At 39.8% G+C, this 18,483-nt stretch overlaps 1 protein-coding gene across 1 annotated transcript in view; it reads right to left on the bottom strand.

Annotated features, from left to right (window-relative positions):
• Positions 1 to 18,483, bottom strand: part of LOC121287009 (death-inducer obliterator 1-like) — a 132,677-nt gene that overhangs the window by 92,578 nt on the left and 21,616 nt on the right. The window contains exon 2 of the mRNA XM_041204426.1: positions 7,333 to 7,579. Coding sequence (XP_041060360.1) covers positions 7,333 to 7,552 — 220 coding nt within the window. The 5' untranslated portion in view covers positions 7,553 to 7,579. The remainder of the gene's footprint in view (positions 1 to 7,332; positions 7,580 to 18,483) is intronic.

Below are 18,483 nucleotides of genomic sequence, written 5' to 3'. Positions count from 1 at the left end.
CCTTGAGGATGGTGGACAGGCTTTGGGCAGTCAGGAGGCGAGTTACTTGCTGCAGGATTCCTAACTACTGACCTGCTCTTGTAGCCACAGTATTTATATGGCTAGTCCAGTTCAGTTGCTGGCTAATGGTAACCTCAAGCAGTTGATAGTTGGGGATTCAGCAATGATAATGCAATTAAACATCAAGGGGCGATTGAGTTTGCATCTAGATGCTGGGGACCGGAGGCCGCCAAGATGCAACAACCAACTAAACATTTTATCTAAGCATCGCCACAACTGAAAAGATACATTTTAAATAATGACCAAAAGGAAACACAAAACTGATTTTGAGTCTGATTATTTCTTGGTTATTTCAATTTTGCCTTCCCTCCGCTCATTTTTCAGTCTGAATTTTGAGGAAACAGTTGTTTGCAAAAAATAATCCTCTCGACGCATCACTGAGAAACCCAAGATTTGGGACAAATGCTTATCGAGTTCTAAGTGAAAATGGTCTTTACAATTCTCTCGTATCCCGAATTTCAAACTGTAAAAATATACTTAAGAATCAAGAATCACACTAAACGAGGTTAAAATATATATACATTAGTCCAATGGTCAACAGACCAAAATTAAAAATCGGAAAAAATCTACAACTATTTGATGTCCAGATATAGCCTGAACAAGATTTCAATAACCTAACTAATAATCTTTTTGCTAATATTCTGGCATAAGTCTCCAAATAAATTTTTTCCTTTATGTAAATTCTACACATTTCCTGTCAACAAGTCTGTTTTCCTGTTTTATGGAATGTGAGTTTTAAAATCTTCATTTGGGCAAATTTCAAAACAAACTAATAATAACTGTTGTTTATCTGTTACAAATGGATCAGTTTTTACCTCATTTAACACCACTGTATAACAAGTCCCAGGATTTCTTTTGTTGACTTTCAGGAAGAAAACCAGGTTGCCAAGAGAATATATCTACTTTTCCATTGAAAAAGTCTCACTGTATTACAGTTTGTTTTTCAAAGTGAATTAAACCCTAGCTGGATTATGAATTTCAATTGCTGGCTTCCTCCCGATAAGCCTGCTGTCCACCTCAACCAAGAACCTGGACCTTGGGATGAGATGGTTGTCCAATGATGAGAGGCTGAGTAAATTAGGTCTGTACTCTGTGAATTTTAGAAGAATGATTGACGATCTCATTGAAATATACAATATTTTGAAGGGGCTTGACAGGGTACACACGGAGGTAATTTCCCCTGACTGGAGAATCTAGAACAGGGGATAGTTTCAAAATAAGGGACCAAACATTTCAGACCGAGATGAGAAGTTTCTTCGCTCAAAGAATCTTTGGAATTCTCCATCCCAGAGGATTATGAATCCTCCCACAGTTGAATATATTTAAGGCTGAGAAAGACAAATTTTTGGTGTCTCAGTGAATCAAGGGATATGGGGAGAAGGCAAGAAAAGTGGAGTTGAAGCCAAAGATCATCCATGATTGCATTGAATGATGCAGCAGGCTTGATGGGCTGTGTGGTCTGCTCCTGCTCCTTTTTTTACATTTGTCACTTCAATCTCCAAATTCAGTTTAATAAAAAGAATCTCTCTTGATAAAATGTGTGGACCATTTTTAAGCATAACGATAAATTGTACACTTATTATACACAGACACATCTGCTGTGGTGTTGTTTCTGGTGTTCTGTTGCAGCTAGGTGGGGGCAATGGGGCAAGGGAATGGCAGGTCTAGACAAGGCTGCTAAAAGAAAGGCAGATATATGCCCAAAGTGTTTTTCTGATTGCTTCATGGAAAACTGAACTATTTTCCTTTCCTACTGCAGATAGATATAAAGCAGTTATTCTCACACAGCCATTAACAAAGTTTATTGTGTGGTGGATCACAACAAATTTCAGTAAGTCTTGGAGATTTGTAGCTCCACTTTTCAAAGTCAAGATTTCCAAAGGGAAAGTGATTATTGCAGAGTATGTAAATTATTAGTGTATAGTATAAATATAATTGCATTAAAGCACCCAAAAAAGGAAAAATTTAACGTGATAATACGTCAATTAGATGGCCTCAGGGACTGCCTGGGATCCCCATGTAAATTTATAGGATTTAGGAACCCTGGTTTGAAAAGCTATGCCATCAGCTAAATAAATGCACATACAAAACTTTAGTTGGATAACTAAACTCTTTGAAAACTGATACTTAGATATTCTTGTCAAAGTCACCTCAGGTAAAGTTCCAGATTTATCTTATTTTGAAATTTTTAATGCAATAAAAGCAATTAATTTAAATGCACAGGTGAAATAATGTCAGCCTTCGGGCGTTTTTCTTTCCTCAACCTTAGTGCAGGGGAATAGCTTAGAGTAGAAGAGGTTTCTCTTCTGCCTGCAATTTTTTCCAGTGGATTTGCAGTGGACAGGGACAGAAAACTGCCCTTGCTTGTCTTCTGCCTCCCAAGAACAGGACATAGAGTCAAGAATTATACAGCAGAGAAACAGGTCCTTCGGCCCATCATGTCCATGCTGGCCACCAAGCACCTATCCCGTTTTCCAGCACTAGGCCCATAGCCCGGTATGCTATGGCGTTTCAAGTGCTCATCTAAATACTTCTTAGACAGAATGCTACCTTTTATTATGAGAGGAACTGAACATAAATGTAAGGATGTTAGGCATCAGCTATACAGGCCACTGATGCGGTCACACCCCGAATAGTGTGTAGAGTTTTGGTCTTCCCTGTCTTCCCACCTAAGGAAGGATGTAATTGCACTGAAGGTGGCTCAGAGGAGACCCACCAGATTGATATCTGGAATGAGCGGGCCGCCCCATGAGGAAAGGTTGGAAAGGCCAGGCCCATCTCCACCGGAGCCCAGAGGAGTGAGGAGTGACTTGATTGAGGTATATAATAATCCTGAACAGTATTGGCAAGGTGGACGTAGAAAGGATGTTTCCTCCTGTGGATAAGTCCTTGGCAACCAATGATGCGAACATATGAAACTGGGGCAGAGATGGGCGACTCGGTCCCTCGAGCCTGCTCCGCCATTCATTAAGATCATGGCTGATCTGTTTGTGTTTCGAATTCCATATTCCCATCTACCCCTGATAACCTTTTGATTCCCTTGCCTAACAAGAATCTATCTACCTCCACCTTAAAGATATTTGATGGCCCCGCCTCCATTGCCTTCTGAGGCAGAGTGTTCCTGTGTCATAAAACCCTCAGAGAAAAAAGTTCTCCTCATCTCTGTCCTAAAAGGGCGACCCCTAATTTTGAAACGGTGGCCTCTCCTGACAGGTCAGAAAACAATCACATTAAGTTGTGTTTTCTTCCCCCCACATTTGGTCAGCTGCCAGTTCAGGCAGGGCACCTTGCATTCAAAAATGAGCAGGGGGAGCCTTGGGATATGAGAAGAACAAGTGCAAACACTTGCTTGCATCTACGCAGAGGTCTCAGCATCAGAATTAAACATTCTTAGCATTAAATATTGTGGAATTTGTTACCATAAGGAGCAGTTGTGGTAAATAGCATAGATGTTAATGTCTTAAGAATTGTGAGGTCAGAACTTGAGTATTGCTGAAAAAGAAACATGTATAAGTTTTTCATCTTGCACTCATCAGGATACTTGCAAAGAATACCAATATAAGGGGAAGACAACAATTTATACTGTATGTGAAGTAATGCTGACTGGATGGCGAGCAGGATTGCCATGGAGAATGCACCACTGATGGTGACTGACAGTTAACTGCTATGCATTGTTTGAAATTTAAACCAACCCTGAGGAATGAGTTAACAAATGGCTGTCACTTATTTTGTTTAGCTGAAACAGGCGCAGTGTGTACATGCTCTTTTTGTCTGCAAAGAACAGGGCCCTGTGTATTAACATTTGTGGCTTCCAGTGCACACAAATGTGGCACAGTGAGCCTGACTGACAATCTTAAATTTGTTGTCAGCATAATTCTTAGTGCATGAGGATTATTCAGTTAATGTTGTCCAATTGCTGAATCACATCTAATATTGGACACTGTTTTGAGTTTTGCAAGAACAGGCTGGTTGGGTACAGTCTGTACCTTGCTCGTTGTGAACAGTGGCTGGGACATGCTGTTTGATAAGATCTGCCAGTCTTTAGGGCGTACAGCCTATATACCTAGCATTACACTGGCACTCACTTGTGGGATAGACAGAACATCTTTTTGGCTTGATGGCAGCATCCTGTTAGTGGTGAATACTACTCATGTTGCTACTGTATAGTAGCAGCGTGAAACAGCTAGCTTCATCTGTTGCTCAAATTTTTGAGATACCTTGCCCTTCCAGAGTAGTCTCAGGTAGACTAGGCACTGTTTCACGCTGCTACTATGCAGTAGCAACACGAGTGATATTCGCAACTAACAGGATGCTGCCGTCAAGCCAAAAAGATGTTCTGCCTATCACACAAATGAGTAACGTGGTATATGAATTTCATTCCCAGTGTGATGCTATGTACGTAGGCCATATGTCTAAAAGACTGGCAGATTGTGTCAAACAGCATGTCTGAGCTGCTGTTTGCAACAGGCAAGGAGGTGCAGACTGCACCCAACCAGCCTGTGCTGGCAAAACTCACAAGTGTCTAATATTAGATGTGATTCTGTGATTGGACAACATTTGCTGAATAATGCACAAAGTGCTAAAAATTATGCTGACAACCAATTTAAGATTGTCAGTCAGGCTTGTAGTGTGACATATTTACCTGCATTGAAAAGCTACACATATTAATACATAGGGCTCTGTTCTTTGCAGATAGAAAGAACATGTACATACATTGCAACTGTTTCAGCTAAAGAAAATAAGTGACAGCCATTCACTGACTCATTCCTCAGGGTAATGCCTTGACCAATCAGGGTCAAGCTGCCTGGTTTAAATTTCAAACAATGCTTGGCAGTTAACTGCCAGTCACCATCAGTGGTGCATTCTCCATGGCAATGCCACTTCCCAACCAGTCAGCCCTCTCTTCGCATACAGCATTAACTATCTTCCCCCTTATATTGGTATTCTTAAGAGTGTCCTGATGCGTGCAAGATGACATGTCTCTTTTTTTCAACAACACTTAACTTGTTAATCGCTTTGGTAGGAGAAACTGAAACGCTTTTTTAAAAAAATGGTGTAAAACCTTTAAATGTTAATATGTTAATGCTGAGAAAGAGTTCAGTGTCCCTGAACAAGAAATAGAAAGTTAAGAAGGATGCAGATACAGCAAGCAATTAGGAAGGCAGATGGCATGTTGGTTTTTATTGCAAGGAGTTGGAACACATGGGCAAGTCTTGCTACAAAAGGTGCAGGGCTTTGGTGAAATCACACCTGGAGTACTGTGTGCAGCTTTAATCACCTTATCTAAGGAAGTACATACATGCCTTGGAGGTGGTGCAGTGAAGGTTCACAAGATTGATTACAAGGATGAGAGGGTTGTCCTTGGTTGTCCTATGAGAGGTTGAGCAGATTGGGCCTATACGCTCTGGAGTTTAGAAGAATGAGAGATAATCTCATTGAAACATAAGATTCTGAGGAGGCTTGACAGGGTAATTGGTGAGTGGTTGTTTCGCCCCGCTATAAAGGGTAGAACTAGGGAGTATAGTCTGCGGATAAGGGATCGATCATTTAAGAATGAGATGAGGAGTCATTTCTTCACTCAAAGGTTGGGAATCTTTGGAATTCTCTACACTAGAGGACTGTGGATGCTCCATCATTGAGTATATTCAAGGTTGGGATGGATAGATTTTTGGACTTTAGTGAAATCAAGGGTATGGGAATTTGGCAGGAAAGTAAATTAGAGGTGAAATGTCAGCCAGGATCTCAATGAATAGCAGAGAATGCTAAAGGGGCCATACGGCCCACTCCTCCTCCTATTTCTTATTTACTTGAGGGGAGACTAGATAAGCACAAGGGGGAAATGAGTTGAAATTACATGGGTGAGATTGATAAATGAAGAGTGGGAGGGAGCTCATGTGGAGCATAAACAGCAATATGGACCTGTTAGGCAAAATGCTCTAAACGTTCTGCAACAACGTTAAATTGTTTTCTTCCCACACAGCAATTCCGAGGCCAGGTAGCCAGCTCCTACACAAATACTCCCGGGACTGGAAATTTGGCAAAATCAGTGGACAAGCTCCAAATGAGGTGGCATTTGAGAGGTGGTCCCAGCTGGAAAACCTGGGCTATTAAGCCTGGAATGATATGTGGGCTATCAGGAAATAACGTAAATCATTTGAGCTGCTGGAATCTGGAACACTCCATTTGAAAGGATGGTGGAAGTTGATTCTGTAAATAATTTGAAAAGGGGAGTTAGACATGTACTTAATGAGGAATTACAGGGTTATGGACAAACGATAAGGGCTGAGCACGGCTGCTTTTTCAAAAAGCCACAGGCACAACGGGCCAAATGGCCGCCTTTTGAGCTGTCAGTTTCTATGACTATGAAACATCCTGGCAAGTTATAGGCCCCAGAATCAAAATGAAGTGGTATTTTTTATTAAACTAAATGGGAGGCAGCCTCAAGTTTTTTTTGGGAGTTGCAATGTATAGATTACTTGAGCAGAAATACACTGGTGCTTTTGTTCACAGATTGGTTGCAAAGTGAGATTTATTTTTAAATAATCAAATCTCTTAAGTAAAACTTAATTTTCAAAACACTGAATGCATGCCTTGCTGTAACAAGAACAGAACTGATCCACACATCTCATTATTTTAATAGCCAAATCAATTATGAGCCAAAATAAAAGCAAAAAACTGCGGATGCTGGAAATCGAAAACAAAAACAAAAATACCTGGAAAAACTCAGCAGGTCTGGCAGCATCTGTGGAGAGGAGCACAGTTAACGTTTCAAGTCCGCATGACTCTTCAACCGAACTAAGGAAAATTAGAAAAGGGGTGAAATATAAGGTGGTTTAAGGGGGGGGGGGTTGGGACCTAGTAGTAACCTCACCCCACCCCCACTAGGGCTATCTGTACCTTGCTTGTCCTGCTTTATACCCTTAATTAGCACATTCCTTTAGATAATATCACCACCTTCAACACCTCTTTGTCCTTTTGTCTGTGACATCTTTTGGTTATCTCCACCTATCACTGGCCCTCTATCCAGCTCTCTTGTCTCAAACCGCACCCCCCCCCACCTTAAACCACCTTATATTTCACCCCTTTTCTATTTTTCCTTAGTTTTGTTGAAGAGTCATGCAGACTCGAAATGTTAACTGTGCTCCCTTTCACAGATGCTGCCAGACCTGCTGAGTTTTTCCAGGCATTTTTGTTTTTGTTTTCAATTATGAGCCAAATTGATTAGGCTGGATCATTCCAAGCTTTTTTCAATATATAACAAATTTAGAATACCTTCAGTTGTGTCTGTCTGGCACTGCTCACTACCTTCTGCCTGCAGCTCCAATCTGAATGGTTCACTGGATGATGGCAGCAATGGATCCTTATCGCTCAACATGTTCAATACAGTGTCAATAGCTTGATATGAATTCGTATTACTGATGAAACAGCTTTCTTCGGGAGGGTTTAAATGATCCTGTGACAGAAGTGGACCTACAGGTTCTGGGATGTCCATAAATAGATCCACAATACGTTCTGGTTGCTGTAATGAATAAGAAAATAGGGTACTATAACACAAATGCTATGCATGCTTATTAGGACGCACATACACAGAACAAGGCTATGCTGTACTAATTCAGCAGAAGCTATGTTCCAGATTTCATTCCAATTTTATCAAAACATCCTAAAGTTGCATCACCCTTCTTCACTTCTCTGAAAACAAAATCCAAAATCATGTTAACTTGTAATATTACTCATGATAGTTTTGATTGCAAAAGTAATTAATTACTGACTCCTAATTTTGTCAACCGCAAACCAGGAAATAAAAGTGGCTCTAGCTGTACAAGTATCATGCAGACATGTAAAAGAAATGACTTGCATTTATATTGCGCTTTTCATGATCTCAGGAATCTCCAAAGCCCTCAACAGTTAATGAAGTACATTTGTAGTATAGTCACTTAATGGAGTACTTGTAAAGTGTCATCACTGTTTTAACGTAAGGACACAACAGAGAATGTGCACAAAGCAAGCTCCCACAAACAGCAATATGATACCTGAAGGAACAGTCAGACCTTTATCTCATTTGAAAGATAGCACGTGACATTGCAATACTCCCAAAGCATTGCACTGGTTTCAACCCAAATTTTGTACTCCTGTTCTGACTCAGGTGCAAGAGTGCTGCCCAGTGCACCACAGCTGTCACTTAGTGTATTTTGCCAAGTTTATGAAGCTGAGGATATCAGAAAGTTTCCAACTTATTCTAAAAGTAAGATCAATCCAGTTTGTTTCTGGCCATCTGCTGATTTAATGGCTTCATACAATATACTAACCAAGGAAATCACAAGTGACCAGGTGTTCAGTAACTACAGAGCAATCCACTGAAAAAGTAATGCCATTCTGGCATAATATTTAGTTTTACTGTTGGTGACAATAACTTCACAAGCTGGACTGATATCCTCCTGTCAGAGCTCTAGGAATGCTCATCATTAATTTGATGGTTGATTCTTAACTGCCCTCTGGGATGGCCTAGTTAGCCACTCAGTTACAAGCCCCATCTGCCTCCTTAGGTGGATGAGAAAGATTTGATGGCACTCTTTGAAGAAGAGGGGAACTGAGTAGAGGTTGTAGCTTGACAAGGATTATAGAACAAGCACTTATTGTGAGTAACATGGTAGCAGAGGATGAACTCAGATTGCTGTATATGAAGTTTTTAGTCTCAATTCTCTAAGGGAAAAGAAGCATATTGCTGCTGACAATTTAAGTTACAGAATGGTGGAAGGACATTGCAAAATCTCTAGCTCGGACTATTCAATTTTTTCTGAGCTTTTTTCATCACAAGTCAATAACAATAGCAGTATCTCGCTAGAAACCATATCAGTACTAATGAACAGGCCAATCTCTGCTATCTAACATCCTTCAAAGGGCAGTCTCCCTTGTAAACCTGAAGCAGGTAGAGCTTTCATACTCCTTGACCTTATTGGCAATGGTCCGTTTGTCCTTACTATGGATTATAGCGGATAGGCTAAATCTGGTTACCATATCTATGAAGTGTAGTAACAAAAATACGCCTAACCTTGCCCCAAACTACTAAGTCCATTGCCACTGGGTCATTAAATTCCCTGGCGAGTGGCAAGCTCACAACAGGACACGGTGGTGGTCTTGTAATATTTAATACGAAGTTCACATTGAGCAGTGATTTGCTCAATGGCATCGTATCCTTTACCAACCACTCCAGCATCTTGCAGTAGAGTTTTCAGTTTCTGTGGCACCGGATGTGCAACTGTCTACGTAACGCCCAAATTATCATCTTTTTGTCCACCAAATTCTTAAACTCAGAAGTTAACAAAGTTTCATGAACTTTTTGCTGAGAAATATCTGGCTTCCTTAGTGGCAGGCAGTAATGGCCTGACCAAGTAAAACGTAGATCCATATTTTTTCCCAACGGGAGCTACTGCAGTGTCCTGTTCAATTTGTAGAGGGGCTATAAATTAACAGCAACATTAGATTTGTAAGCCAGAGGTAAAAACGGAAAGTACTGAAAAAGCTCCAGGTCTGGTAACATCTGTTCAGTGAGAAACAGAGTTAATGTTTCGAGTCCAATACGACTCTTCTTCGGAACTGGGTTTTATGCTGTTGGACAAAAAGGAGGTTGGGGAAGGTGGACCAAAAAAAGTCAGGGATAGGTTAGTAGGCAGGAGAGATTAAATAACAAAAATATCATAGAATACAAGGCAAAAGATGTGGCAATGATAGTATTAAAGACAAAGAATTGGTCCAGAGTAGGCGTTAATAGCAGGATAAAGGTCAGCACTGTCTGAAAGCAAAACCAAGATACAGATTGGTGTAAAGAAATTTAAAATGGAGGATAGAGTTCATGGTCTGAAGATTTTAAATTTAATGTTGAGTCCAGAATGCTGTAAAGTGCCCAATCGGAAGGTGTGGTGTTGCTCCTCCAACTTGCATTGGGCTTCACTGGGACATTGTAGCAAGCCGGTGACTGAAATGGGAGTATGAGAGCAAGTGAGCAAGAGGCCTGGACTAATACTCCAGGATCAAAAGTTCAAATTGCACCCTAGCAGCTAGGGAAATTCAAGTTCAGTTAAATAATAAATCTGGAATAAAAAGCTAGTCTCAGTAATGATGATCTATTGGATTGTCATAAAAACCCATCTGGTTCATTAATGCCTTTTTGGGAAGGAAACGTACCGTCCTTTTCTGGTCTGGCCTGTGACACTAGATGCACAGCAATCTGGTTGACTCTTAATTGTCCTCTGAAATAGCCTAGCAAGCCACTCTGTTGTATCAAACTGCTATAGAAAAGTTGTGGCTCACCACCACCTTCTCAAGGGCAATTAGGAATGGGCAATAATGTTGGCTTTGCAGTGACACTCTCAACCCATGAATGATGAATTTTTTAAAAATATATTTTGACTCTTCGGGGTTACTACATACTGAACACAAGAAATAGGAACATTCAGCCATTCAAGCCTGTTCAGCTATTCAATAAAGGCTGGTCTTCTACCTCAACTCAACCTTCCTGCACTTCCCCATATCCTTTGATTCACCGAGTATCCAAAAATGTCTGTCATAAATATATTCAACAACTGAGCATTCACAGCCCTATGTGGTGGGGAATTCTAATACTGATATAGCTTGAGCATGCCAACATCATTTGCCTTCAAATTATTTTGATGGTCAGCCACCCCATCTCTTAACATTAGGAAGCTCTTGTGTCAGAAATTGTTTTTTTGTTCATTCAGAGGATGCGTGCATAGTTGACACTGCCAATATTTATTACCCATCCCTCACTGCCCTCAAGGTGATGGTTACCTTCTTTAACCGCTGCAAAATAAGTCTTGGAAGCAGAACAGTGTTTTTTAAATGGGAGACATTTTTAGCAAAGATGTTTTCTCACTATTTCCAGAAATTGCAAGTTTTCCATTTTACTATTGGGGCTTTCTTCATTCATATTTATACTATTAATATGGTGCCACCTTAGATCAACAAAAGAATGAGTGATTTGAATTTCAGGACCAGTCAAATTGAACTCTCACATACCTTGGTTTACACCAAAATTTATAGTCCAGTGAACAAACCTGTGGTATCAAATATAGAGAAGCTAGCTAGGCCAGCTCTACTGCTATTGCCAGTTGACTTTTCTACACAGATTGAGATGAAACTTTCCAAAATTGCTCCAAATTCCTTTCCTAATTACCGATTTCATTCCCCGCCCTGACAACATTCTTGGTTTACGTTAGTCTGTTCACAACCTCGGTATCACATTTGACCCCAAGGCAAGCTTCTGGCCTCTTATTTGTGCCATCACTAAGACATCTTATTTCCATGTCTATGACATGCCCAACTGCACCCTTGTCTTAGCTCACCTGCTGCTGAAACCCTCATTCATGCCTTCATTACGTGTAGGCTCTACTATTCTAATGTGCTCCTGGCTGGTCTCCAACAATTTACACTCTGTAAACTTGAGGTTATCTAAAACTCTGCTGCCTGGGTCATAATTTGCAGCAAATCCTGTTCGCTTATTGCACCTGTACTCACTAACCTACACTGGCTCCCAGTCAAACAACAATTCGATTTTAAAATTCTCATCTTTATTTTCAAATCATTCCATAGCCTCACCTCTTCCTATCTTTGAAACCTCCAGCACCACAATCCCAGAGATATCTGTACTTCTCTAATTCTGGCTTCTTGTGCATCCCTGATTTAAATCGTTCCACCATTGATGGCTACGCCTTGAGTTGGCTAGGGCCAAAGCTCTGGGACACTCTCCCTACACCTCTCAGCCTCTCTACCTCACTTTCCTTCTTTAACACACTATTTAAAATCTACCTCTTTGACCAAGCATTTGGTCTTGTGACCCAATATCTCCTTTTTTGAGAGTCTGTATCATACATAGTTTATAATACCCCTGTGAAGCACCGCAGGACATCTTATGCCAAAGGTGCTATGTAAATATAAATTGTTGTATAATTTATTTATAGCTCAGTCTTGTGCTTAAAAATTCAAATTACTGGATAATTCAGTTCAACAATTTAGTTAAGAAAACTGGAAGGTTTGTGGTTAGACTTTGTATGACAGCTAATTTGAACTAAACAGCTTTGAATTGAGTAAACTGCATGTGAAAAACACTGAAAACTAAATTGACAAAAAGAAAGATCATACAACATACACAGTACTAGGAAAGCAGAAATCAAAAAAAAGGTACTTTATTGCTCTCAACACCAAGTAATTCGATTTTGATTATATTACAGTATGCTTATAAGTTGACAAACATGTTGCATTCCTGAGAAAACTGGTAAGAATATTCATCTATTAACCATAAGGGGAAAATTGGGAATCCAGATGCTGCTAACTGCATTTGCGATTATAAATTTTAAAATGTGCAAAAGTGTGTCCTCTATCTTCTTGGTTACTGCTTATTGGTTATCTTCGCATATGGCATGTAATACAGGTGAAAAGGCTGGGCTTCAACACCAGAGAAAGACTTGGATTATGCATAGAAAGAAGTCGCCAAATAGTCAATTTGACCAATCCAAATAACCACTCCAGGACAATAAATAATAAGCAGCTCCAACAAAGCATGTGGCAAAGGGCAGAAGCAGCATCCCACCGCATTCTGGAGAGAGATTGGGGCTGGGTCTGGTGCACATTGCTGTGCGAGTCAGCATTCTCAGCAATAAATCTGATGAAGTCAACATACTGTTTGCGCTATGATGTGCCTTGTCTGATAAATTCAAGGCAGAATTACAAACTTTAGCGAAAAGAAAATTTCTACAAACTTTTGCATTGAATGTTTAAGTAAATGTACGCATGAAAAGCATTTTCCTGTCTGGCGTGCAAGGTGTTCTCTACAACAGTACAGCGCTGGCTCAGTGTCACCATAGCCACGCTTGTGGTTCGTCAGTGATTTCTATTCAACAACATCGCTCTAGGACACCAGTCAACAAACAGTGGCAGTGAAAACTCGTGCTGTGTGTCACATTGTGCAATAAACTGAAACTAATTACAGCAATACATCCTCCAGGAAGTATGCCACAACGTACACCAGGACTTAGATGGAACATCAACCAGAAATAAAAATAAAGTGCTGAAAGCAGCAATGAAACTAGCTGATTAACAGTTTGCAATTAGGAGCATGTCACTCAGGATGAATCTAATGTTCATTTAATAGGCAAAAGCAAGTAACGTCCAAGCTGCAAACTGAAGAAAAGAAACATCTCCCAATGGCGGTTTCAAAAATTAATATCTCATTTCCTCATCTGGCACCCACTTGCCCAGTTTATTAATCATGTGTTTATTTATATCAATTTATATTTTATACAATTCAATTATGTTCTTCTACCTTAACCAGCTTTATTCTAGACTCTACTTCAGACCCACAGCGAGGTGGACGACTCTTAAATGGCCTTTGAACAATGGCAATTAGGGATGGATACTAAATGCTGGCTAGCCAGCGACACTCACATTCCATGAATGAATAAAAACACTCCAAGTTTCTCCAATTTTCCTGCATGACAGAACTCTTTTACATTTGGTTATCAGTCCTGATAATGTATTCTTGATTTTTCACATCTTTTTTGATGTGAAACCCAAGATTGAATATATTCTTAAGCAGCATGGTAAAATGCAAAGTTATATAACCTTACATTTTACTTGCTCTTTCAACTATTTTGACATATTGTCTGAACACTGAATCACACTAATACCTAAAAATCCTTCACAGGGAGGGCCAACATGCCACAAATTTCCTTCCCATGGAACTTCACTGAATGGAAGATGGCAAATAACACTGTGGTCAATTCCAGGTACAAAGGAGGCGAGTTATTAAGGGAAGCTCACGAATCTTAGCTCATTGTCCATTATTCCTAAGTTCTTACCCAAAATGGAATATAATTCCATTCACTGTACATCTTGTGACAAATGATTGTTTCCTTTATGCATTACATTTATTATATTCTCTAATTTAGATTACCATTTTCCTGCTCAACTGCATTCGCAGTTAAACCATTTTGTAAATACTCAGCTGCATCTGGTCTCTATTATTTTCTCTTTTGTACTGGCAGTAAGCTTGTGTGTTATTCAGGTAATTTATATAGGTCAGAAAGAGGAGTCCAAACATTCAGCTTAAGGGATTCCATACAGGGCCTTCTCTCCCTCACCAAGTTGCCATCACTCCTCATGTACTTTTACAGAATGCTTTTCCGACCTTTCTTTCATCGGCTCCACACAGTAGTACAGTGTTTAAACTACCAAATTGATAATCTAGAGGCCTGGACAAATATTTCAATGACCGGGACCAACAATGGTAGTTTGAAAATTTGAATTCAGTTTTCAAAAAACTGGAAATATAAATTTGGTCCCAGTAAAATTAGCCATGGATTTATCAGCTTGCCGTAAAAACCAACTGGTTCGCTAACATCTATTAGGGAAGGAAGCCTGCCGCCCTAACCCAGTATTGCCAGTGAGAGGTTCTGGTCCCACACAAACATCTTTAAGTCTTAACTCTGAATTAGACAAGAAAGCCAGCTGTATCCAAACTGCTACCCAGCAGTACATGATGGCCCACCACCACTGTCTCAGGACAATGAGGGACAGGCAATAAGTGCCAGCCTTTCCAGCCACACTCACATCCTGAGAATGAAAGGAAAACATTTCACGTGGAACTTTGGGAAAAATTGTCTCAAAGTCAACATAAGTTAAATTGCATACAACATTCTTCCAAGAGGTTTTCAAACATATTTTCCTTCAAAATTCACGCTATCCCTTTAAGCTAATTCAAATCCCTAAACCTGACAAAGCTGAATTCAAAGTCATCTAAGATACTGTGTAGTACATGAAGTCAACAATCTTCAAATATTTCTAGAAAGTATCAATCTAGTACTTTTCAAATGTCTCAATCTTGACTTTCATTGTTACGTTTCCCCTTTCAAAAGTTTAACTTCTTTTAACTACTCTTTTACTGTTCAAATAATGGGAAAATATTTTGGTATTGTCAATACCTTTAGGCACACTCATCTCTAGGGCATTCCCTAGACTTCCAACTCTATACTCATCCTTTGTCCTTTAGAGTTTATATAGTTGGTTTTCCTTTTACAGCTTTAATTGACATTTATCCAATGAGGAAAATTAGTTCAGCTTACATTTTTATTCATTACATATAACTGCATGTTCAAATTATCTTTATACAAGCAATCCACTTTTTTCTCAACAGAGACATTGCTCACTAATACTTCAGTCTGGTTCATCATTGTCTTTTGAAATTCACATTTTAGCTCAGTCCTTAACACTCGATAAGATAATTCAGAATGTAATCAATCAAAAACATCTTGGAGGAAGGGTGCAGTTGATTTCACTGGATAATAATGCAGGATCAGGTAGTTATGCACAGAAAGGAGAGCTTGGGAAATGGTGACCATAATCCAATTAGGTTTTCGCTGAAACTAGAAAAAGGAGGATCCCAGAAAAGGTTGTTCAGTTGGAAGCTAGCCAATTTCAGAGAGATGAAACCCAAATTAGATTATGAGCTATTTTCCACCCAAACAAGAGAAATATTGGATGGATAAGGTAGAGTTAAACTACATTCAGATCAAAAATAAAGGGGCATGTCAAAAACAAGGATTCAATAGCAAACACGAGATCAAAAATTAGATTAAGAGGCATCTGATAAATGTATGGGGATAGTAATGATTCTATAAACAAAAAGAAAGCTATGGTGAATGTAACTGATATAAAAAGAAAACAAAATGAAATTAAGATGCTCAGGAAAGAGTACAAAAGAAAATTTGTGGTAAATTTAAAAGGAACCAGCAGTTTTCAGGTAGTTTCTTAGAACAGCATGTCCTGAAGCCAACCAGTGAGCAGGCCATACTCGACCTGGTATTGAGCAACAAGATAAGATTAATTGATAACCTCCTAGTGATGGCAACCCCTAGGTAGCAGTGATCATTATGTGACTGAATTTTACTTGCATTTTAAGGGAGAAACGAGTGCATCCAAGACCAGTATTTTAAACTTAAATAAGGGCAATTATGAGGGAATGAAAACAGAGTTAGCTGAAGTGAACTGGCAAATGAAGTCAGAGGATAGGTTAAAGGTATGCACTGAAGCTCTATTAAAGGGATATTCCAGAATACACAGAATAGATACATTCCAATGAGAAGGAAAAATTCCAAGGGGAGGGCCCACCATCCCTGATTAACTAAAAAATTAAATACAGTATCAAACTTAAAAAAACATATAATTACGCAAAAACATGTGGCAGGTCAGAAGATTGGAAAGAATATAAAGAACAAAGATTGACAAAAAGGTTAATACGGATGGAAAACTTAAAGAGTGTGAAAGCTAGCTAGTAATATAAGGACAGATAGTAAGAGTTTCTATAGATATTTAAATAAGAGTTAACAAAGTGAGCGTTGGTCCCAGAGGGCACGCCTGGGAAAGTGATAATGGAATTAGGGAGATGGCAGATGATTTAAACAGGTATTTGTCTTCAGTCTTCACTATAGGAAGGCACAAGTAATATCCTGGAAATAGTTGTAAATCAGGAAATGGAAGGAAGGGAGGAACTTGGGAAAATTACAATCACAAGGGAAATCATATTAAGCAAACTGTTAGGGTTGTGGGCTGACAAATCCGAGGACCAGATGGACTTCACCCTAAGATCTTGATAGTTGATGCATTGGTTTTAATTCTCCAAAATTCCCTAGATTTGGGGAAGGTTCCATTAGAGTGGAAAATAGCAAAATTAACTCCTTTATTCAAAAAGGGAGGGAGACAGAAAGCAGGAAACTATAGGTCAGGGAAAATGTTAGAAGCTATTATTAAAGATATTATAGCAGGGCACTTAGAAAAATTCAAGGCAATCAGGCAGAATCAACATGGTTTTGTGTGAGAGAAATTACGTTTAATCAATTTATTGGAGTTCTTTGAAGGAATCACATGTGCTGTGGATAAAGGGGAACTGGTGGATGTACTGTACTTAGATTTCTAGAAGGCATTTGATAAAGTGCCACATCAAAGTTTATTGTACAAAATAAAAGCTCATGGTTGGTGGGCGGGGTGGGGGGGGGGGGGTGTAACATATTGTCATGGATAGAAAATTGGCTAGCTAACAGGGAGCAGAGAGTTGGGCATAAATGGGTCTTTTTCTGGGTGGTAGGTTGTGACAAGTGGTGTGCCATAGGAATCAGTGCTGGAGCCTCATCATTTTATCATTTATATAAATGACTTGGATGAAGGGATCAAAGGAATGGTTGCTAAATTCGCTAACAACGCAAAGATAGGTAGGGAAGTAAATTGCGGAGAGGACGTAAGGAGGCTACAAAGTGATAGATAAAGTGAGTGGGCAAAGATCTGGCAAATGGAGCATAACGTCAGCAAATGTGAAATCATTTATTTTGGCAGGAAGAATAAAAAATTATCTAAATGGTGAGATTGTAGAGCTGAGATTCAGAGGGATCTGGGTGTCCCAGTGCATGAATCACTAAAGGTTATGCAGGTAAAGCAGGTAATTAGAAAGGCTAATAGAACATTACTTGTGAAGGGAATTGATTTCAAAAGTAGGGAGGTTATGCTTCAGTTGTACAGGGCATCAGTGAGACCACATCTGGAGTACTGTGCACAGTACTCCTTATTTAAGGAAAGGAAGGTAAATGCATTAGCAGTTCCGAAAAGATTTACTAGACTAATATCAAGAATGGGCGGGTTGTCTTATGACGAAACATTGGACAGGTTAGGCTTGTATCCACTGGAATTTAGAACAGTAAGAGGCGACTTAATTGAAACCTTGAAGATTCTGAAAGGTTTGACAGGGTGGATGTGGAGAGGTTGTTTCCTCTTGTTGGAGAATCTAAAACTAGGGATCACTCGTTTAAGACAGAGATGAGGAGGATTTTTTTCTGAGGGTTGAGAGTCTTTGGAACTCTTCCTCGAAAGGCAGTGGACACAGAGTCTTGGAATATTTTTAAGGCAGAGCTAGATAGATTCTTGATTAACGAGGGGATGAAAGGTTATCGGGGGTAGGCAGGAATGTGAGGTAGAGGTTACGTTCAGATCAGCCATGATCTTATTGAATGCCGGAGCAGGTTCCAGCAGTCAAGTGGCCTACTGCCGCTTAATTATATGTTGTTCTTTTTATGCACATTGGCAGACCTCTTACTGTCTGATGATATAAATGTACCAAGGTGGGGGGGAGAGGGTGAGTAAAATGGCCAAGGTCTAGTCCTTCAGTATGGGGGGGCGGGGGGAAGAAGAGATATTCAACAAAGGGGAAAGATCAACAATGGGTGGGAATCTGCTGAGCAGGGAAAAAGGGAAGTTCAGGTTCGTGCGCATGAGCTCGTAGCCAGTTGGGTCAAAATCCAGGAACTCCCTCCCTAACAGCACGGTGTGTGTACCTACACCTCATGGACAGCAGTGGTTCATGAAGGA

Source organism: Carcharodon carcharias, chromosome 14 (assembly GCF_017639515.1).
Source record: "Carcharodon carcharias isolate sCarCar2 chromosome 14, sCarCar2.pri, whole genome shotgun sequence".
Lineage (NCBI taxonomy): Eukaryota > Metazoa > Chordata > Chondrichthyes > Lamniformes > Lamnidae > Carcharodon > Carcharodon carcharias.
The sequence above is the reverse complement of the archived record's forward strand: the minus strand, read 5'-3'. Positions and strand labels throughout refer to the sequence as shown.